Genomic DNA, 24,190 nt, shown 5'->3' on the forward strand with positions numbered 1-24,190 from the left:
TGTGTGCCAAGTATTGTTCTGGATATTATTGATACAGAGTTGAAAAAGACAGTGCCTATCCTCTAGAAGTCATGGTGTAGTGAATAAGATAGACATATAAATAAATATGGTAATACTCATGGTCAGCCAGTGTTGTGGAGACAAAAAAAGCCATTGGGAGATAAGTAAGGTTTCACCAAGGAGGTGACATTTGAGTTGGGTCTTGATTTTATTTGGTAAAGTGCATTATTCATTATGACTTATGTTGTGATCATGTACTCATAAAAATAGCAATGAATTACTAGAGATACAACTGTAACATAACTTAGGCCTTTTCCACCACAGAATCTGTTTTACCATAACAAAACATAGTGTTCATACACTCAATGAACACATACTGTTGCCTCCTGTGTGCTAGATATTGATGCTTTTTCATATATATACCAGCTCTAAAAAAGAGAAGTACCTAAAATACCTTAAGCCTCGACAATATCAAAGGAGCAAACTATAGCCTCCCAAAGTAATTATATCAAAGATGACTGGAAAATCACTGTTTTATAATTATGTCATCTATATAATTAAAAATATTTCTCTGGCCTTCATTTAGAGAGATTTTGCTCTGAATATAAACTGAATCATTGACACATAACACACTAATATGCATACACCCATACCTATTCATTATGTATATGAGGGGGGAACCCCCGTCAAAAAAAGACAATTATCTTCTGGAGGGCAGACCCCTTGGAGTACAGGCTTCCCCTGCTATAGGCGAGTGTTCTAGGAACCCACCTGTATCAGTGTGACAGCTGGCGCTGTGACAGTCTGCATTCGGCCTCAGTGGACCTTTTTTTTTTTTTTTTTTAAAAACTCAGTGTGTTTGCCCATTCCACGACAGATGATTTACGAGCGCACCTGCCCACACAGCACTTAGTGTTCAGCAGTTTTTGACTAAAAACGGCCTGACCCCCATGCCTCACCCTTCCCATTCAATCCAATCTCACCCCAAGTGGCTTTTTTTGTTTTCCCAATGAAAAAGTCCTCAAAGGGAAATGTTTTGCCAGTGTGGAAGAGGTGAAACAAAAAATGGCAGAAACACTAAAACACATCAAAATCGATGAATTCAAAAACTGCTTTGAGGAGTGGAAAAAAGTCTCAATAGGTATATTGTATCAAATAGAGAGTACATTGAAGATGACTGAGTTTAAACATGCAAAAATTAATACACACTTTTTTATAAATAAAGCCTGAGGTTTTAATTCCTGCCTCATATATGCATGAGAGTATGTATGTGTATTTTTACAGATTTGGTATATAAATGAGGTATTATGAATTATTATTTAGTAATTGACCAGGGCTTTTCTGAGCATTATATACTGTACCAGGAGAAGGATTTCAGTAACTTTTCAAAAGAAATTTTTGACAAAATGTTAAGTTGTTTAAAAAGAAATTTTTAATAATAAGATAGATGTACTTTAAGATTCTTCTTAAACTCACTGAAAATTATACCAAAAATGTTTCTGTCATCTTCCTGGGGCCTCTGTTACCTTCCCTGAGACTTTTTCCATTAATCATCTCTTCATGTTTCTGTACCTTCAACCTCACTTGGTTAATGTCTGTCTTTCAGCCTATATATGTGGTTAAATCTTTTTTAAACTCTGTGGCGGGTGAGGTTTGTGTAAAGGAACTTTGAGAAGGATGGTCTGCTTCTTTTTCATCTCTTTTTCAGTAGTCTTCATCTCTGCAGCATAGTATAGAAGTTAAAAGCATGGATTTTGGAAACTGACAGCTTGGATTCAAAGTCTAGCTCTGCCACTTACTATTGTGTGATCTTGGATATGAAGCTTCTTCATGTCTTCATCTGTTAAATGAGAATAAAGTGCTTGGCACACAGTAAGCAGCATATAGGTATCAACTGCTGTTATGTTATCACTGTGACTGTCATTCCACCCCATAGAAATTACTTTTTATAATGTTACTTTTGACCTCCTGTTTGCTGGGTTCTTTACCTTTGCAAAGTTGGCATCTACTTAGAATTGACAAATCATAAATCTCTCTCAACCATGATTCTCTCTCCTTAGTTACTGTAACTCAAGACTGAACATACTTCCACAGAGACCTCATTCTTATATGCCCTTGTAGGTACAACCATCCATCCAGTAACTCATGTGAAAAACCTGAGGCTTACTAGCCCAAGTCCTGCTCATTCTACCACCTCTTCAATATTACTTCTATTTACTTTCTCCTCTCCTGTCAGTACACTGTTTGCATGCTTGAACATCTCTTGTGTGAACTATTGAAATAAACCTAAAACACCTCTTTGTTCCACCATTTGTCCTCTTCCCATCTATTTAGTAGGCTGCTTTGAGTCATGGTTTTCAAATGAAAATCTGTACTTCCTTGCTTAAAACCCATCCCGTCACCTACAGGATAAAATTCAAACTGAACCATACCTATCTCTTTAGCCAAAACTGAAGGTTTTTGGAATTCCTTAAGTTTCAAGCCTCTTTGTGTATGCTGTCTTCTCTTCATTAGTTTGCTTTCCTACATCTTCCCCATCCCACCATCTTCTTTCTCTTTTTATTCTAACAAATATTTATTGCTTAGTGAGAATCATGAAAGTAGAGAGACTATCTTTGGTTTTCTTTTATATCCCCAATGTTTGGTATTCTCTCAGATAATAGTAAGTACATTAGAACAGTGTTTCTCACAATGTATCTATAAATGAGACAGTGCTGGTCAGCAATAAAATAAGTACAGAAATTAAGATAAGTGATCCAAAACTTTTATAACAGTTTAACAGGATAATTGTATGTCTATTAATCTAATTTTTAAAATGAGGCTTTGGGGTTTTGTTTCTTTTTGTATGTTTTTTTTATTTCATTTCCTTAGTGGTTCATTGTTACTGTATTTACCAAAGTATTTTAGTCTTGACAGTTTGGAAATTTAAAAAAAATAAAAGTAGTTCTTTCACATACATGGTTTGAGAAATACTGCATTAGAAAAATTTAGACGAATTAGATTTAAAAAATTAGAATTTAAAAATTCAAAATTTAGAAAAATTAGACAAATGTATTGGAACAATAAAAAATTATAAAAAATTAAAAAATAACAGTAAAAGAGTCGCTGAGAGTTGCTGTGGTTTCCTGCTTCAACAGTGCTTGAACAGAACCCAGCACTCAACCCCCATCCCAGCCAGCTGCCCAGATCTGTCTTTCTGCCACCACCTCACAGCACCCTTGGACCACCTAAAGGTCCCCGCCATTGCTCCAGCTCCGCGAAACCGACTGTCCTCAGTGCCCATCATGACCACGTCTACCTCGCAGGTGCACCAGAACTACCACCAGGACTTGGAGGTTGCCATCAACCACCAGATCAACCTGGAGCTCTACGCTTTCTCCGTCTACCTGTCTGTGTCTTACTACTTTTATTGTGATGAAGTGGCTTTGAAGAACTTTGCCAGGAATTTTCTTCACCAATCTCATGAGGAGAGGGAACATGCTGAGAAACTGATGAAGCTGCAGAACCAACCACCTGGCCAAATCTTTCTTTGGGATATCAAGAAACCGGAACATGATGACTGGGAGAATGGACTGAATGCAATGGAGTGTGCCTTACACTTGGAAAAAAGTGAATCAGTCACTGCTGGACTTGCTCAAACTGGCTACTGAGAAAAATGACCCTCATTGGTATGAGTCATTGAGACTCTACCTGGATGAGCAGGTGAAATCCATCAAAGAACTGGGTGACCACGTAACTAACTTGCACACGTTGGGAACCCCTGCATCTGGCATGGCAGAGTATCTCTTTGACTAGCACACTCTGGGAGACAGTAAAGATAGCCAAGCCTTAGACTGCCTTCCCACAGCCATGGGAGTGACTTCCCTGGTCACCAAAGCAGTATGTGCATGTTCAAGTTACTGTTACCTTTTCTATAACTTGTACCAGTCATCCACTTATGTCCTTCATTTGTACCATTCTTTCAAATAAAGTAATTTGATACCCCCCCAAAATAAAATAATAAAATAAAATAAAAATAAAAGAGAAAATTTTAAAAAAGGATAACAAAAAATAAATCTGTCACTATTTAAAAAAAAAAATTGAAGCAGTAATCAAAAAACTCCTAGCACTCAAAAGACCTGGACTGGATAGTTTCAAAGGAGAACTTTACAAAACATTTAAGGAGGCGCTAACCCCTGTCCTTCTCAGACTGTTCCAAAGAATCCAAGAAGAGGGAAGACTCCCAAACTCTTCTTATGAAGCCAGCATCATCCTAATCTCAAAAACAGATAAAGACACAAGAAAGAAAGAAAACTACAGGCCAATATCGCTAATGAACTTTGGCGCTAAAATCCTCAGCAGAATATTCTCAAACTACACCCAGATATACATTAAAAAGATCACCCACTATGATCAAGTGGGATTCACCTCACAGATGCCAGGAAGGTACAGTATTCACAAATCAATAAATGTAATATATCACACAAAAAATAAGAAAAAAATTTACCAGAAATGCTTGTAACTTGACCAGTACTGGATTAATGGCATTTCTGGAGCTTTCTTAAAACTCCAAAGGAGCACAGTAGTTCTAAAAAGAAATATAGCACATAATATGTATATTTATTTCTTGCAACTGAAGGATCAGAGACCTACCAATATACATAAAGTCCAAGAAATACTACAGTTTATGTTCCATCAGTGTAACTGAGCTGTGGCACTGGGACTGGGCTGCCATGTTAATGACAGCTTGGCAGAGCATACCCCCACCCCCGCAACCATGCAAGTAGTTCCTTGAGTGATTTCAGTGAATGACATGGGGAAAAAATTCAGAACATTATTCCTATGCTTCTTGAGACTCTTGAAATGATCTTCTGTTCTTAATAAATATTTGTTAAGTGCTTATATAAATTTAAAGTTCTTTTTGAATGTGAAAATAATCAGAAATCTTCATGGTTCATGCTGTCATACACATGCTCTTTAAATTTCTTTTTCAGCTCACCTTAAGTATTAGATACAGGCTCAGGGTAATGAAATGATAGAGAACTGTTTGATTTGGTGGTTTCTCTTAAAGAATGTGATAAATCAGTTAAAGTTTCAAAAGCTTTTTCTGTTTCTTCCTGTATGCCTCTGCAGGAGAACTAAAAGATCAACAAATCACGTAGTTCCTAATAGTCACTTACTTAAAATTTTTTTTTTTACTGATTGTTAAGTACAAGGGACTAAACACAAACAAAATTATAAAGAACTATTGTTTTTTCTTAAACCCTTTGACTATCTTACTTGTCTAAAATATTGACATTTATTTCATTATAAGCCAGTTTCACATTAATGGGATAGTAGATAAGATACTAAACATTAAAATTGAATTCATAAGCTTTAGATTTTTAAAATAAATATAACTTACCCTAATGTTTATTAATGTTGTCAGAACTGTGTGGTTTTAGCAACTTCCCATGAAGTGAATAAAATTAAAATCCCTCATTAAATACCCTGTTTCTAAAAGAAAAAGAAAAATTAGACAATTGCTGTTACAGTTTAGTAGTTTTAAAACCTCATTTAAATACACATACCAGAAACTTTATAGCATTGTTGTTGATATTATAGAAGCTTTCAAATTTATCTATAGTGAAAATGGTTCTTCTATCCAGTTTCTTCATTTAGTTTTTAAAATGAAAATCAATGGTCTTTACATAATTATGACTTTTTAACACCGATATCTCTAATTACATGATTTACTCATGGCAAATAACAGTAGTCTTTTTGACATGCCTAGAATTCTCCTTGTCTCTATAGATGAAGAGGTAGAAAGCATTGGCAATTCTTTGCTAGCCTACAAAACATTTCTGAATAGTTCTCATACTTTCTGTAGCTTTCATAATATTCTTTACTGAATTCAAGTTGTCTGTAGAGAAGAAATTCCATAGACTTTGAAGGGAAGGATGACAGCAGGGACTTTAAATGAGGTTTAATTTTATTTATGCCTTAAACATATAGACCAGATTCATGATATATGTTAAAATGTTACAACATTCCTGTTCAGTTCAAAAATTCTGCATTTAAAACTACTTTATGTAAAATTCCAATATTTTAAGTAGAGCATACGCCAGTTCTCTTTTCACTGACCAGTTGGTGGGGGGAGGGAGGGAAACATAGTTAAAATAAGTTTTTTTAAACTAAATAAATAAAAGGAAAGTTATATTCACTTATATTTTATTTACTTAAATATGTTCTTTAAAGAAAGCTTGAAGAAAGAATGGCAATGCAAAATAGAAAACTAGAGCTATTTTTGTATTTGCTTTTTCAGAATAGGTGGTAAAGCTTCCAAATTAATCTCTCAAATGTATTAAGGTTTGCCTTTCCTAGGAAAAACACTAACAAAAGATAAAACATCAAGGGTCTTAAAAAGAGCTCGTTTTTAAACTCCACTTGATCAAGGGGCAGGCTTATATTTGTAGTTTATCATTCTAAAAGTCTTCATCAGTTTCCTGTCTCATCTATTTAATTACAGAACTGTAGCCAGTATCCCTGTATTAACAGTGTTTCAGGATTGTACAGTATCTTTTCAGAATATTGATAGTATTGTCTTGACAAATTGAAAAAGAGTAACATGGCAAATATGAAAATTTTTATTCGCCCAATCTTACAATCCAGAAAAAATGGGTATTCTGAGGTTACTTTAACCATAGATTACTTTGGGTTTTATTTTTTAAATTATAATAAAATGGTTTCCTTACTTTAGAATGGGTTTTGATTTTTAGTATTAATTAGTTGAAGGTGTAGCTACTTTTTATTAAAAAGTAGTGAGGGGCATTACATTTTGATCAGTTACAGATTGAGTTATGCAACTCGAAGGCTTTAGGTAATCAAAAATTAAGTTTGTTTTCTTTCCTGTTCTAGTTACCGGTTTACTAAAATAGTGAGCATACATGATCACTTGAAAATTGGGCTTCTGGAGCACCTGAACAGAAAGGGAGTGGTTCATATTCAGCATTACAAAAGACAACTTTCTCTTTTTGAAGGGGATTACTTTGGCTATTTTCCAGGTACTGGGGAAATTCCAGATTCATTACAAATTATTGGGATGGCTACTAATTATTCATTTCCTAAAACATGTTGAGATTTGACAATATAGTAGAACTCTATTTCACTTCATTAGTTTTTTTAAAAACTATGTAGAACTTTATAGTGAAATACAAAATTAAGACTCTATGAGTCACTTATATTTTTTCAGAGAGCTCTAGAAACATCAGTCATGTTGAGAACTTAATAGGGGAACTTTTTGAAAGTAATATAAGAGCAACAGGATTTGTGCATGTGTATAAGGAAAAGTTACGTGCAAAGCACTGTAGTCTTTCCAAATAAAGAATGAAGGAAAATTTTATTTTATATAATACTCTAACTTTAAGAAGTTGGGTTAAGGATGAAAATTTGTAACTAGAGAGTTTCTCATAGAGAATTAAAACTTTATAAAATAGTGGAATGGCATATGCATTTTTTTTTAAATTCTTCATGAATGGTAGTAAAGGCCTATATGCATTGAACTATATAGCAAAATGTCTACTCAATGAGACATTTGATTATTTAAAGAATTTTCTTTAGAATTTCTATGTATTGTTCTATATTGAAGATTTGGGGAAAAGAGTTCATAAAAATATATTTCTAACTACTTTTTCTTCACTTTTACTTATATGCATTTATCTTGACAGTTTGGGGAACATTCACAATACTAGTTACTTTCCTTATTAGGCAAGTCTCTTCAGGCATTATTTGGACTTTTATTTTTGAGTTGTAGAACTTTTAGATAGGTTATAGTTACATAGCAAGGTGCAATTCAGATTTCTTCAGTCAAGTGTTTTCCTTCTGCTCTCATTCTCGGTAAGGACTGCCTCTAATCTCTCTACCATGCAAGTTTTCCTTCATTCAACACACTTTATTAAGTTACATGCCAGGCGCTGTGCTACATCCTCAGGTACAAAGGAGAATAAGACATGGACTCTGCTCTTAAGATAAGTTTAGTATAAATGAGTTCAAGGTATAAAGTTTGCCTAGAGGAAGAAATAATTAGTTCTTCCCTGAGATGCTAATATGTAACATTTGTAAGAGGTGTTGTGATGAATGTTAAAGAATAACTGCGTTCTAGGAAGGGGAGGAGTACATGCTAAGGCTCAGTCTTAATATAGTAAACCAAAGAATATGTCTTAAGATCCTAATTCAAATTTACATTCAAGAATACTCATATTACTTAGGGTTTCTATTTTATAGGCATGTATAAACACAAGTAGAGATCCACGAAGCAACTTTGAAGAACGCTTAGCAGTCGTGTCTGCTTACAAAATGATTGGCTTACACATACACCAGCCCTTTCATCATTCTTTATGAATCAGCAGCTTTTCGTAACATCTTATGTCCTGAACCTTCCAGTTAGGGAACTAGTCATTACATCACAAAGGCTAAATTAATGAATGCAAAAAGTCTACCATATAATAAATACGAAATTTAGTTTTGTAATCCTTAAATCTTCAAATACTCTTGTCAGTTTTGCACATTATTTACTTACCTAGGGATCATAAAAAATATTTAAATATAGAAATATTTAGCTTAGTTAAAGAGTGCATTTTACTGTTCATTAATGTAAGTTTTTTTTCTTTTTCTTCTTTGCATTAACAGTTGTAACTACTGGTACAGAATCTTTTTCTTTAGACTGATTATTGCTTTACTTTTAACATGGTATTTGACAAAATTACATTCAATTTTAGGACCAACTCTAGGCCTAACTATGATATAAACAAAATGCGACTTATGATAATGTATTGCATGATCCAGGCATATTACTTTATATGTGGATAAGATTTTTTTCTGTGACCAATTATAAGAGCTAGTTCTCCCCGTAATACAGAAGAATTAGCATTTGTCAGTGTCAGGCAGTTGAAATCAAATGAATTAACAGAGATGAAGTTCAAAATGACAAGTGACCAGTAGAATCTCACAAAACTCTTAAGTAGCCACAAAAATAGCATACAAATACTGTTTATATTATTTCTTTTGTTTTTATGATACTGTCACATGTATTCCCAGTTGTTGCTAAGAAATACCATGTATTTTAAGAAGGGATGAGTTCTGTTCTATTTTACAGTTTAAGCAGCATTGAGAGTAAGAGATAGATCTGCATAGGCAAAACACATTGCATGTAATTTCTAATCCATATTATATTATTCAATAAAGTATCTCACAAGTTAAAAAGGGAAGTTCCTTGTCAATACATGTATGAATTTTAATATATATGTGTCTTAAGAAAGGAATTGTTTGGGAAACAGTCCCAGATAGAGAAGTGGTATTTTTTATAGTAGAAGGATCTTTGAAAGAGGTGCTTCAAACTCTGGTTATGATTTTTATTATTGAAGTAATGAAAATTAGTTTAAAATATATTTAACAGCACCAGACTACATATCCAATAATCTTATATTTGTCAAGTTGTCTTTATAAGACAGCCTCACATTAAAATATTGAATAATGAGTTACATGAATTACAAATAAATCTGCATGAACAACTTTATGAAACGGCCTTCTTTCTTTTACCAGAGTGATGGCATTTAATACTTCACCAGGAGCAAAGAAATATTTTAGTCGTTTTACCCATATTCCAATTTTACCTTGAAGTTTATGTCAGAAGTTATGAGAACTTTTAATATTTTAATTGGTCTTTATGTAATTTCAAGAATATAGTAACTCCTAGAATAATATCTTTTTCTTTTAATCTCAAGTGTACATTTCTCTGATGCAAGATCTGTATATTGCACTGTTTGCCCACCACAGAATAAAATTATTTTCAATGAGAAAAGAGTGGTATTTTCAAGATGAGGAAGGAAAGTCTGATATCAGTTTAGTTTTTAAACTATTATGATCTCTGCATTAGTAAAACAATTAAACTGGCTATTGAATTTCTGTAGTTATACATGTGTTTGTACAAATTTTTAGAAAATATAGCTTGTTTCTTAAAACATTATATTCAAATAGTGTGCTTTTGGGGGCCATTTCAGACTTAATGGTTTAAATATAAGGTTTATCTCAAAATAAATTGGTTATATCTTGATGGGAATTTACTTATTATAACTGTGTTTTGTTCTTGTTTAGCTTGTTAACATTGAATTATATTCAGTTACAAACTGGCATGTGTCACTATGAAAATAAGCTCTGGTCTCTGTGTCAGGGACTTTTTAAATATCCAAGCAGACACACTACAAAGATAATAGTGAATTGAATGAAAGTCAAACAAAGGGGAGTTAAATAGGTGCTGTTCTTCTTTTGGTATAGTATTCCGGTAGAAGGGCTTGAAGAAGCTTGGTATTATTTATTATAAGCAAATACGTTATTGCCTCACATAGTACTAGAGTACTCTGTGCCAAACATTGAAAGAAAAGAGTAAAAAAACCAAGAGGATAAATACATTGGTAAATATAAGCAAAAACATTTTTATTAAGTGTACATTTATTGTACATGTGCTAAGTGACATGGGTGCTCAGTATGAAAGACACAAAAGTATTTCATGATTTCTGTTCTCATGGCGGTCTCAGTCCATTTGGTAAGACATACAAACTAAAAATTAGTTATACTATATTTTATAAAGTAATGATGTAATAGAAATGAGCGCTAAGCAATGTGGAAACGTACAGAAGGAAACGCTGTCAAGGAAGGCTTCCCAGACAGGATACCTGATTCTTGATGGTTTAGTGGAAGCAAAACAAAGGAGGTACATTTTACATAGATAGAGTGATGTTGCAAACGTAACAGAGAGAGAATGGAGTCACAAGTAATCAACTAAGGCTGGGATGGAGTTTTAAAAAGCAAAGGTGTTGGCAATGGACGAGGCTATGTAGGTGGGCAAAAGATAGACTCTTCTAAAGAGCTGAGTTTTAATCCGAAATTGCTGTTAAAGGATTTATAGCAAGGAACATGATTAGATGTAAATTTTAGAAAGACCATTCTGGATGCTACTAGAAAACTAAGACATTTTCTATTATATTTGGAAGCTCTTTGCAAGATAAGGATACATGTGAATAAGTAAAAACAACATTCAGAAATTATGTTTGCACAACTAGGTTCTTTGAGGTGTTTCATAAAGCCATAAATTAGGTTATTTTTGTATAACTGTGTTAGAGAGAGTAGTGGAATATTCTTAGTACAGCCCTGAGCTGTGATCAAGTGTAAGAATTTGAAAAGCAAATTGATAGTTGTTGGAAATGCTGTCTGACCTCCCCTTTGCTTCATTGACTATTTAGTGTTGATTTTCTTTGTACTAAGTCAGATCATACTACCAAGTGATGGCATTTATTCCCTGGGTAGGCACGGTATATTCTTGGTTATCTGGTCCTAGCTGTAGTGCTGGGTTTATAAGAGGACAATCAAAAGGAAAAGAGAAAATGAAACTCAGAAGGCATGTATTATGAAAGGTAGCGATTTAAAAGGAGTTAAGAAGAAAGGTAGAAAAGTATCCTTTCCCTAATTGTCTCCTGTATTATAACCTACCTCTATCTTCTTGCTCACATAAAAATTTTTTTCTGCTGAAAATGTCATGTTAATTTTAAAGCTTATATAGCTCACCCCAAATATTTTTAACTGTTTATACTGTTTTCATTGCTTTAGAATTATACGACAAATTTCATGATATAAAAACAATCCTTCCTTTTGCCTTGACATAGGGGTTAGACTACAAATTTGGACAGTGTTATTTTTATTATATAAAAAATTCCAAAGTAGATATTATGGTTAATTGAGTAAACATAAATTGATTTATCATTGAAACCACAAAATGGAACTCAATTATTTAAAAAAATTGAATATACTTAATTTTGGAGTTTTAGCCAAACAGTACATGGTATATAGTCATAGTTTATACCATCCCAGTTACCAGCATGAACCCAGCAGGCTGAACCTTTCATAGCTATCAAGACTATTTAACTTAATCCAAATGAGTGGTAAGCTAGCTTTGAAAACCTCTGATTTCCATTAATACAAATCCAAACTCTCATAAGAGTGGGTTGCTACTGCTTTACATACAACCAGCTTCACTTAAAAGCATTTTGCCACGTGACTCCAAGACAAATCTCTTCCTGCAGCAAAAAAAAAAGTTACCTTTGTGACTGTATGTCTGTGCCATTCATTATATATTCTACTTAATGACTCTAGAGCTCTAACTGATAAAGTTATAGTGGGTTCATATTATATGGTATTATCAACTTAAAATTATCCCATCTTGAAATACAATGGAATTCTACTTGGCCATAAAAAAGAAGAAAATTTTACCCTTTGCAACAGTATGGATGTACCTGGAGAACATTATGCTAAGTGAAATAAGCCAGAGAAAGACAGATACTGTATGATTTCACTCATATGTGGAATCTAATGAACAAACTGAACAAACAAGCAAAAAAACAGAGACAGACTCATAGATGGAGAGCAGATGACAGCTAGTGAGGGGTGGGGTTAGTGGGTGGAGGGATTGAGAAAAAAGAAAAAAGGACTCATGGACATGGACAACAGTGTGGTGATTGCTGGGGAGAGGGCGGTGTATGGGGACTAAATGGTAATAAAAAAAAAACAAAAAGCAAAAATAAAAAATCATGGAAAAACTGTACTTCTGCTGTCTATTTTAAATCCTAGATAATTTAATTCAAAATGGAAAAGAGTTGGAGAAGTAACTTACTCATAGTTTTAATCTTGCCATAAAGGAAAATTGGATTATAATATTGAAGAAGGACTTGAAGAAGTAAGAACACACTTAGCCAGAGTTCACATAACAAAAGTTTACTTTGTTAGGCTCGTCTAATCTGTACTATTCCATCTAAAAATGGTAGACCAAATGGAAAATTTAAAGGCTGCTCTTTTATGATAAGGAATTGACAATGAAAGCAATAAATACTCTTTAAGTTAATTTCGTGCTTGCACTCTATCTCAGTTTTTACCTACTGAGGCTAATTTGCAGGTGCCTGGGATGAGTAGACAGTCCATAATTTCTACCAATCAAGTAAAAGAAGGAAAGAAAACTCTGAGCTTCCCTCCCAGTTAACAGGTAGTTTGCTGTGGTTAAAATTAATGCAGAATTTACAGCAACAAATATTAGCATTATCATTTATTATAAATAATTGATACAAAATTTGGGAAATGAATAGTTGAGTGCATCATTTGAGCATATATATGACCAGTTACTTATTAGTGTAAGAGGCCATCATTTAAATTTTTCTCTGTATGTTACGGCAAGTCAATTTGTTTCTCTCTTCATTTTTAACATGTTTAATGTGTAGTTACTTTGACTTGAAAATATATTTTATTCTTTGCAGTGTTTGAGCAATACACCTCCACTTACTGAATATTTCCTCAATGATAAGTATCAAGAAGAACTGAATTTTGACAATCCCTTAGGAATGAGAGGTGAAATAGCTAAATCTTACGCTGAATTGATCAAGCAAATGTGGTCTGGAAAATTTAGCTACGTCACACCTAGAGCCTTTAAGGTTAGTACAGTAAATACATTCTCGGTGATGGCTATCTCGCTCCCAAGAGGACAAAAATGGTTTGTTGGGGAAAGGGTAAAAAATCATAGCTATTGCAGTGGTTTGTAGCCCTGCAAAGAGACACAGCACATAAATTAGAATTTCTGGCTGGGGCATGGGCCAGACGATTAGTTTTAAATTGTCTTTAAAAGTCTCTGAGGAGTGGGAAGGAAAGTAATGAAATAATAAAAAATTATGGAATTTCATCTATAATTATTAAACTTTCAAGTTCTAATTTTTAAATTGGTTACTTAGAATCAATAAAATTTCAAGTACTTTAATTTGCCATTAAAATTTTGGATAGAATAAGCAGTTTTCAGCCATTTTTATACAAACATCTTAAATGACATTCATATAGGGCATCTAGGTAACATTTGATTAACTATACCAGTTCTTTAAAAATAAAAAACAACAATAAAGAAACTTCTGTGTAACTTTCTAAACTTTGGACAAACTAGTTCAAACAAACCATTTCTCAGCTCTTACTCATGATTAGTTTCATGAGTTTCATTTTGCTAGATACTGTCTTTTAAAATTGTGTAAATTTGCTTATGATGTCTGACTTTTTTCATTCACATTTCTTTAGTCTCATCAAAAAAATAAATAGTGCGGCAAAGACTAGGAACATTATTATATGCCAACATGAATATTCCTGTTATCGCTATGAGATTCATGCTCTTTTTACACACAGAAACTAAACGAAATCTTTGTAATTTTCTTCCAGCAACCCAGAAGTATTACTGAATTTTAATCTTTAATGTTTCCCAATTATTTGTACAAAACTTTACCTTATTTTCTCCTTATTCTTTCCTCAGGTCAGCATTTCTACTTTACATGTTATTTAAAAATATTTTTAGATACGCAATTATACATATTTATGTAATTATCATATCTGCAAACGACTATAACAGTGCTAGTAGTTGATTTGGCATTTAAATAAATTTTAGCAAGGAGGTAAATTCACGAATGTGGAATCCATGAATAATGAGAATTGACTGTGGTGATGGTGGTGGTGGCGGTGTTTTTTAAATCAGTCTTGTCCCTGGAACTGATTTTATAGTTTTATTTTTCTTACAGACACAGGTAGGACGTTTTGCACCTCAGTTCTCTGGATACCAGCAGCAGGACTGTCAAGAACTATTAGCTTTCTTATTAGATGGACTACATGAGGATTTGAACAGAATTAGGAAAAAACCATATATACAATTAAAAGATGCTGATGGAAGGCCAGATAAGGTAAATATAACGATATTATTGTCACCATTGTTTTACCAGTGTGATATCTCTGTGTAATATGTGTGTATGTTTTTTTCATAGGTAGTTGCTGAAGAAGCCTGGGAAAACCATTTAAAAAGAAATGATTCTATCATAGTAGATATATTTCATGGCCTTTTTAAATCAACTCTAGTTTGTCCTGAATGTGCTAAGATTTCAGTAACATTTGATCCTTTTTGTTACTTGACACTTCCATTGCCCATGAAAAAAGAACGTACCTTAGAAGTTTATTTAGTTAGAATGGACCCACTTACCAAACCTATGCAGGTAAGTAATGATTATTTTTTTGCATTTGCTATTTTTTATAAAAAATTAGTACTCCTTTGCTGCAGCACAGTCTAATAGTAGTAAGTTTGTGTAAGATTTTATGAGCTAGGTATTTTGGAAATTAGTACAACTTTTTATAAACTTTAAAGGGTGAGGGATGTGCAAAGTATCATTTGTCATGTAAAAACAAACTTCTTAAAGGTTTTATCAAAAATGAGAGGTCGTTTGACTTTACAATGTTGGGATGAACATTAGCTTACAAAGATTATTAACATAGTCTCATTTTCAAACTTGAAGTTTCTTTAATGTTAATTTTAATTTTTCCTAGTGGCTATCAGAAGTAAAACTAATACCTACAACACATTTTGATTCATTATATAAGATAATGGTAAATTTAAATACACGTACTTTTTATGTATCTTAAGAACTTGGAAGAGAAATGGAAATACAGACTAAAAATACTTCAATAATTGGCTACTCTTTTTAATAGTTTGGAGTATCAAATATTGTTTGTTCTATTCAAGAGCCCTATTCTAGGTCTTAATATCAGTTGTCTTCCTGATTTCATTGCCTAGTGTTAAAATTGGATTATTTTACATTTTGTGGAACAAAGCACTATATTGTCTTCCTTTAGTTATCAACTAATTTGTTTCTGACATTTGACCCACCCTATAAAAGTAGTTCCTTCCTCTTCTACCTTCTGTTCTCCTAAATTCTTATTATAGCACTTATCTAATATCATTATGACCTATGGTTTATACTTTGATCTTTTCTCCTCTAGACCATAAGTTTATTGATGATATTGTAAATATCTCTGTATGGACTTTGTAAATCTTTGTATTTCCAACCCTCATGATTGTAGCAGTAGTGTTCAAAAATTGTATTTGTTCATCCATGTATTGGGCACCTACTCAGCATAAAGCTCTGTTTGGTAAACAAAGCAGACATAGTTCCTAATATAGAATATTGTTTACTGAAGATCCATAGTTTAGGCTTCCAGTCAGATACTATAGTTCATTAGAACATAATAATTGTATTACTGTACTCAGGCTGCCATAACAAAATATTGTAGACTAAGTTGTTTAAACAACGGAAATTCATTTTCTCACAGTTCTGAAGACTAGAAGACTTCATAAGAATACCAGTATGGTTGGTTTCTAGTGCAGACTCTCTTCCTGGTGTATGAAAAGCCTCCTCCTCAGTGTCCGCACATGATGAGAGAGAGAGCATGTGCATAAGCTCTTTGTTTCATTTTTTTTTTTTAATCCTCCCCAAGTATATGTTTATTGATTTTTAAAGAGAGGGAGAAACAGATAGAGAAACATCTATGTGAGAGAGAAACATCGATCAGTTGACTCTGTATGCGCCCCAACCAGGGATTGAACCTGCAACCTAGGTTTGTGCTCTGACTGGAAATCGAACCTGCAGCCTTTTGGTGTATGGGACAGTGCTTCAACCAGCTGAGCCATGCGTCCAGGGCAATATATGAATTTTAAGGGGACACAATTCAGCCCATAGCAGTATTCATGAAATCTATACAAAAGGTAAACTTTGAACAAATTTGATGTTATCATTCATTTAGTGGAATTGTTTGGATTTACTATCAAGGGCCCAGTATATGAAATGTTCATAAAAATACAGTCCTTTCATTAAAAGTAATTAAAGTTTAGTAGAGACCAGTTATTTACTCTGTTAAGCAAATTTCACCCATTTCTTTTGCTGCAGCTTTTTATTTCCTTTGTGAACTTATTGAACTTGGTGCCCCTATGTCAGTATTTTATCCAGTAGCACTGATTATAGTGAGCAAGAGAAACTTGGTATCCTTATCCATGAGCAGGACCAGTAGAGACCTGCCTTTTTTTTTTTCCATGGCATATGTTCACATTTCTAAAATCACATTCTTTAGATACTCACTTATTCACTTGTTTATAAGATTGTTAACATCTGTTTCAATGCAGAAAAACTATAGCAATGCTAAACTACACCCTTGCCTCTCTAGTTTGTAACTTTACAAATACATGCCAAGGAGTAAAATGTAATAAAAGAAAACAATGAGTAATTATTTTAAAATAAATGTGGATATTCTTTCTCTACAGTACCTTTGTTAAAGGCAGTACTCTCCCATGCCAATAATATAAAGTAATCTAGATTATGTAGATTGCATTCAAATTACACATTAGCTTATAAGGGAAGTATAACTTGATTTATTTATATTTATGGAATATATTTTTGGCAATGTGGATTTCATTGAGTTACTTACCTCTTTTCTCACTTGATGACCAATATAAATTTTGTAGAGATTAAAGCCATGGTCAGCACAGATCAATGGAGATTTTTTTTTCCAGTTTGAATTCCTGACAACACGAATACAAAATGACAGCCTCATAGTTCTGTGCTTTAGCTAGCTGAAGAGGAAGGGGAAATTAGCTGAGTTAGCCTCCTTGAGTTTTTCTATCACTGAAGTTTTTTTACATCACAGAAGTTTATTAGTAATTGTATTGAACATGCATTATATTTAAGACTCTCATACTTTCAAGGTGCTGGAAATATGAAGGTGTTCCTAGTTCTAGTTCTCAAACAGTTTGTCACACAGTGTTAAAAGGGCTGTGACTGAGTGCTGTATGAGTACCCAAAATGATGATTCTTGGGTTGAATCTTGAAGGATGATTAGGTTTTAAGCACATGAAATGTAGAAATACAAGCATTATAGACCAAGAAAGAAGCATGTACAAAGGGCTGAAGGCAAAAGAGAACATGACCCACTTTTGGAAACTACAAGTAGATAATACAGTGAACAGAAGCTAGATCACAGAGAACCTCGATGCCTTGGTAGGAAGTTTGGACTTTACCCTAAAGACTAGGGGAGCCATTAAGGATTATCAGGTAGAGAGATTTAAGTGGCCAGATATGTATTTGAAAAAGAAGACCAGCTAGTGCAAAGATTGTATTGGAAAGGCTTAGATCAGATGGTCTAAGAACCAGGGAAGAGATTTTTGCAACAATCACATGACAAATAATGGATTGAACTCTTAAGATTAAGGTTAGTGTCAGGGTGGTGTTTAGATAAAAGAACCAGTTGAATATAGGTGAAAATGTTGAAGAGTATTCAAAGATGATGCCAAGTTTACTGGATTGGAAAACTGAGAACATAAGGCACAGATAAATAATCCATATGGACATTGTCACCCGGGATGATGGTAAGATTGGAGACACTGTGAGCCAAATGCCTAGTGAGGAGGCAAACATGAGGCCATTCTCATCTACTGAATCTGAATTTTTTTTTTTGCAAAGTGATAAATTCATTCTAACTTTTTTTTGTGTTTTAGTACAAAGTGGTTGTGCCCAAAATTGGAAACATACTTGATCTTTGTACAGCATTGTCTGCTTTATCAGGAGTACCTGCAGATAAGGTAAGATGTTTCTGGGTTTGAAGTATGTAAGTTGGAGTTCAGTTTTGCAGTGTTGTAAAACCAGCTGAATAGAAATATGTTTTTTTTTTTTAGATGATAGTTACTGATATTTACAATCATAGATTTCACAGAATATTTGCAATGGATGAAAACCTTAGTAGTATTATGGAGCGGGATGATATTTATGTGTAAGTATAAAATTCATTGTGCAAAATATTACTTGAGAAAAATTCAACAGAATAACAAAAGTTTTCAGAATTTTTAATCAGTTTTGTCTTTGTAGGTTTGAAATTAACATCAATAGGACAGAAGATACAGAGCATGTGATTATTCCTGTTTGCCTAAGAGAAAAATTTAGACACTCAAGTTACACCCATCACACTGGTTCTTCACTTTTTGGTCAGCCTTTTCTTATGGCTGTACCACGAAACAATACCGAAGAAAAACTTTATAATCTCCTACTTTTGAGAATGTGGTAAGTGTCAAATAATTCTACATTAACAAAATGAAATATAAAATAGCTAACGAAAGTAAATGTGCAAGGTACTATCAGAATATAGTTAGATAAGTCTGTATTATCTTAACTTTGTTTAGACAGATAGCAATTTAAAAAACCCAAGTATAATCTAATCTGTATTCTTGATCATGTAAAACATTACTAAAATAATTTGAAACCCACGAAGCATATTCTTTTACCTGTTTTACACCAAAAGTTAACAGTTGCAAGAAAATAAAAATTTATCATGTATACACTCTGAAATCATAATATCAGATGTTTTATTTCTTTATATGTACTTCTAGTTCAAGAACTTATGCAAATGAATCATTTTAATTAAAAGGATAAACTTTCATCATTGATAGTATTGTACGGCAACTGCTTTTTGTCTTCCTAAAACCTTGATTCGAATTTCAAGGTAATCAAGAATGTCACTTGATCCCTTTCGTTTATCCTTTATAGTTACATATTTAGTAGTCCACATACCTCTTTTAATCATCGTAGTCCTATAACCCATGAAAATCACATCACACAATAAATGATCTTAGCAATAATATATATATTTCATCTAAATAAGGATTTTTATATAATAATTTTTTTAACTGAGGAAATATTTGCCACATATTTTTAACACATAAAAATGTGAAAATGCCAGAAGAACAAATTAACTTTTTATAAAGTCAATCAAAACAAATGATTAGTCAGTTGTGCGACTAGAAGTTTATCTTGAGTGAATTTATCCTTGCTTGAATCTACGAAATGACCACCATTACTGTATTAAAAAGTTTTGTTTTATTGAAAGAATAGAAAACTTTTTATAAGTTCTTACCTTTACAGAACTGAACTTGTTTGATTTCTAATTTTATTTAAGCCGATATGTCAAAATATCTACTGAAACCGAAGACACTGAAGGATCCCTACACTGCTGTAAGGACCAAAATATTAATGGGAATGGCCCAAATGGCATACATGAGGAAGGCTCACCAAGTAAGACTTTCCTATTAAATTGTAAAAGCTCTTCATTTGGATTATTGCCTCAGGGAAAAGTCGAGAGGTTGGGAACTGAGGAACTAAAAAATACCTGCAAGTCTAAGGAAAATAATGTTAGTAATAATTTTTAAATGTAACATTGAGATTATTTAAAGATTTCTAATATCTAAAATTAGGTGAAATGGAAACTGATGAACCAGATGATGAATCCAGCCAAGATCAAGAACTTCCCTCTGAGAATGAAAACAGTCAGTCTGAAGATTCAGTCGGAGGAGATAATGACTCTGAAAATGGATTATGTACTGAAGAAACTTGCAAAGGTCAACTCACGGGACACAAAAAGCGATTGTTTACATTCCAGTTTAACAACTTAGGCAACACTGATATCAACTACATCAAAGATGATACCAGGCATATAAGATTTGATGATAGGCAGCTTAGGCTAGATGGTAAGTGTTTGTGAAAAAATGGCTTGACTGAACACTAAACTTGAGCAAAGCGTGTTTTTTTAGGTGAAAACCACAGAGTTCAGTGCATGAATTTATGTATTTATGTATCTATCTAAAATCTTAAAAGCCTTAATTTCTAAGTATACTAAAACATGTGTGTTTAATAGAGTTTGGATTTATGCTTAAATTTTGTTTTCATGGGATTTGCCCTGATCACCTAATAAAAGTAAACTAGACTGCTATTTGTTTATGCCCTTATATATCGTAACATTAAATATTGATTTTAACATTAAGGCATATTAAATTTTAAAGAAAAAATGTGTTTTCCACCTTAGAAAGATCTTTTCTTGCTTTGGATTGGGATCCTGATTTGAAAAAAAGATACTTTGATGAAAATGCTGCTGAGGTAAGTCATCAATCATTACTTTTTTATCTTTTCCATGTTGGTCACCACTGTTTTGTTACGTTCTTTGGCCTCTGCCAAGTGTGTTTATTTTGCCAGTATAAACTTGGTTCGTTATATGTACTAAAAAAGACTTGCTGGTTTTGAACGCGTTTTCTTTCTGTACTTCTTAATTGTTTTTAGGTGTGTATACAGGAGTTATTTAGAAGGGTGGTGTAAACTCAGCTGAAATAAGCTTTATGTTTCTTTTGAGACAGTTTAGCAGTTTTTCATTTCTATTCATAGTAAGATGGTATCACTAAAATGAGTTTTGTTTCATTTGTTTTCTTAACTCAAGAAATACTTCTCTTTAGGATTTTGAAAAACATGAAAGTGTGGAATATAAACCGCCTAAAAAACCCTTTGTGAAATTAAAAGATTGTATTGAGCTTTTTACAACAAAAGAAAAGCTAGGTGCTGAAGATCCTTGGTAAGAAACAAAATTAAATAATTGTTTCTAATATTTTTTAAGGAATTATACTGAGGTATGTGGTACATGGAGTTAGAAAGGTGATAACTAAATTCCCCTTCATATTTTAAATAGTAAACATTTCTTTATGTGATAATATTCTATTAAGAGCGATGAAAATGTTTAGAAAAGTATTATAATGTTAAGCTTTAAACCCATTACTGTTTTGCATAATATCCATTTTACTATGAATAATTAATTTTAGTTACTTTTTCTTCAGAATTTTTAGCTGTGCTGCCATTTTGAAAGAAACTGTTTTAGGAAAATCGTAATATGTTTTGTGGTATTATTCCATTAGAGCCCAGACATTTTGAGATTTTTCTAATACCTGTATCTCAGCAGTTTTGTGATACGTCCATGTCTTTTTAGGATACTGAAATGTAAATAATGTAGCCCTCATCACTTATTTGAATACTTATTTACATACTAGTTTATAACAAATCTATTTGGAAAATGTATTGAAGATAACAGGAATTCCTTTCAGTCTGGTGTATATTAGGCATACAGTAACTGCTCCCTGAAACAATGTAGAACTGTTCAAACTTTTTTTATATATAGTGTTTTAATTGCCTCTATCAAGCTTTAGATGTTTCTTTTTATTTTTAGGTATTGTCCAAATTGTAAAGAGCATCAGCAGGCCACAAAGAAATTGGATTTGTGGTCCCTCCCTCCAGTACTTGTGGTACATCTCAAGAGATTTTCTTACAGTCGATACATGAGAGACAAGTTGGATACCTTAGTTGATTTTCCTATCAAGTAAGTTTTGGTTATACTTCCTAAACTTGAGACAACTATTAACTTTTTTTAGACATAAGGTACGGTGGACCCAGTTTCAGTTTTTGCGTGGACTTTTTAGTAGTTCTAATGATTCATAAGGATTAGTAACAATTTTTATTTCTACTTAGAGATTTTTTTCAAAGAACAAAAAGAAAATATACTTAAAAAGAGAATAAAACTTATTGTGTACTACATTATTATGAGTTCATTGGGCTTGTTTATAAATCGAAATATACTCATGGAACCTTAGTGATTTTGTTTATTTTCTAAGACTTAATCATCAGTTATTCCTAAATATGCCTTTTTTTTTAAGGATTTTTTTACTTATTTACTTTTAGAGAAAGGGGAAGGAAGGGAGAAAAAGAGAGAAAGAGACATCAATGTGTAAGAGATAAATCAATCGCTTGCCTCTCACATGCCCCCAACTGGGGACCCAGCCTGCAACCCAGGCATGTGCCCTGACTGGGAATGGAATCAGCGACCTGTCAGTTTGCACACCACCAGCACTCCGTCCACTGAGCCACACCAGCCAGGGCCTAAGTATTCTTTTTAAAAAAGACTAAAGTAATGTATAAAACCAGAACAATGGAATTGCTTAGAAGAATAACACAATAGTGTTATTCTGTCACACATCCTTCAGTTTTCTTATGGCATTGTCAGAAGGATGACATCATATCCGTAGAAAGGTATAAAGCAGTCAGGAGATAAGCTTTCCCTAAACATAATTCAGAATTCAGAAGGACCAAAAAAGAAATATTGTGTTCTCATTTATGTAGTCCAAGAAGGACTTCACCAAATAAAATTTTGTCGCAAGAACTCGATACTCTCCCATTTTGCTAAAAGGACATTGATAGTATTCTTACATGTCTTATGACTTTTCTACACCAAATTTACTTAATAAAGTTAATAAGCAGACAAATGCTGAAGGAATGTTTATATTACAAAGGTGACTGGAAGGGAATAAATGATATTAAAAACATTCTGCGGATTTCTTTTTCTAATGATGATTATAAATTTAAAATTGAAATTGTTTTGCAATTATGGAACCAAAAAATGGTAATTTTCTCTTTAGCAAAATTGTGCGCCATCAAAGTTTTCAAGAATATAGTTTTGACAATATAAGTACAAGAAGAACCAGAAGTAATGATAAGCTAGAACCTATTAGAGAGGTATCAGAAGTTTAGAATCATTATTGCTCTTTAGTGAAATAAGTACAAAAAGAATAGCCAGAAGTAATCATAAGCTTTAAGATGATCCTGTTCCAGTTTCATGAATGATAGATTATAAACAGCTCGTTGCGAAGAATGTTGCAGAAATATATATATATATATAATCAAACAGTACTGACAGAAGGAAACAGAATTCATTACATTCAGAGGAAACATAAGACTAACTTGATCTATTTTTAAAACAGTGACTTGGATATGTCGGAATTCCTAATTAATCCAAATGCTGGTCCTTGCCGCTATAATTTGATTGCTGTTTCCAACCACTATGGAGGGATGGGAGGAGGACACTGTAAGTTGACAATTTCCCTTTTTACTAAAATTACGATGTTTTGATAACTCCAAACTTTTTCCCTTACGATATTTATTACTTCTTCAAGGAAAATCTGAGATGTGTCTTACATGTAGCAATTAGTTGTTCCGTAAATATTGATTAATGAGTGAATCTGCCCTTGAATGTTTTTCTGACATCAGGAGGAGAGGATTGAGTTATTCATTCTCATTTAAAAGAACAGGAAGATTATGTGTCTTTTCAGGGCTTCCATCCTTCCCCATTCTCCTTCCCCATCTCTTTCTAATGTGTTAAACATATGTGCTGTTATAAATCATGCATCATTGTTAAATTACATGACTGATACTGTGCTATGAATCTTTCTTTTTCTCTTAACATTTAACATATGTCCATAAAGTCCATTTCTTCTAAACTCATGACTCAGGTATATCACATTTTATCTCTCTACTTAATGGTGGACATCCAAATTGCCTTTAACTTTCTACCACCATAAGGCTGATAAACATCATTGTTTATGGTCCCCTTTGTGAGAATTTCTTACAGCTACACACCCAGAAGTGAGATCGCTGAG

At 33.0% G+C, this 24,190-nt stretch overlaps 1 protein-coding gene and 1 pseudogene across 5 annotated transcripts in view; both read left to right on the top strand.

The window, feature by feature from the left end:
- The window catches only part of USP15 (ubiquitin specific peptidase 15), a 115,057-nt gene that overhangs the window by 82,764 nt on the left and 8,103 nt on the right, over positions 1–24,190 (top strand). For 4 of the 5 annotated variants that reach the window (XM_054580024.1, XM_054580023.1, XM_054580026.1 and 1 more), the window contains 12 exons: positions 13,314–13,487; positions 14,604–14,762; positions 14,844–15,068; positions 18,395–18,478; positions 18,572–18,666; positions 18,762–18,953; positions 19,846–19,961; positions 20,141–20,413; positions 20,749–20,819; positions 21,170–21,285; positions 21,931–22,080; positions 23,516–23,619. In XM_054580024.1, the coding sequence (XP_054435999.1) occupies positions 13,314–13,487; positions 14,604–14,762; positions 14,844–15,068; positions 18,395–18,478; positions 18,572–18,666; positions 18,762–18,953; positions 19,846–19,961; positions 20,141–20,413; positions 20,749–20,819; positions 21,170–21,285; positions 21,931–22,080; positions 23,516–23,619 (1,759 nt within the window). Of the gene's footprint in view, positions 1–6,876; positions 6,939–13,313; positions 13,488–14,603; positions 14,763–14,843; positions 15,069–18,394; positions 18,479–18,571; positions 18,667–18,761; positions 18,954–19,845; positions 19,962–20,140; positions 20,414–20,748; positions 20,820–21,169; positions 21,286–21,930; positions 22,081–23,515; positions 23,620–24,190 lie in introns of those variants that run through there. The other variant, XM_054580027.1, reaches the window with a different exon arrangement.
- LOC129075837 (ferritin heavy chain-like) lies at positions 3,021–4,790 on the top strand (annotated as a pseudogene).

The sequence above is a fragment of the Pteronotus mesoamericanus genome, unplaced genomic scaffold (assembly GCF_021234165.1).
Source record: "Pteronotus mesoamericanus isolate MK-2021 breed Mesoamerican mustached bat unplaced genomic scaffold, CSHL_Meso_final contig_56, whole genome shotgun sequence".
NCBI classification, from domain to species: domain Eukaryota; kingdom Metazoa; phylum Chordata; class Mammalia; order Chiroptera; family Mormoopidae; genus Pteronotus; species Pteronotus mesoamericanus.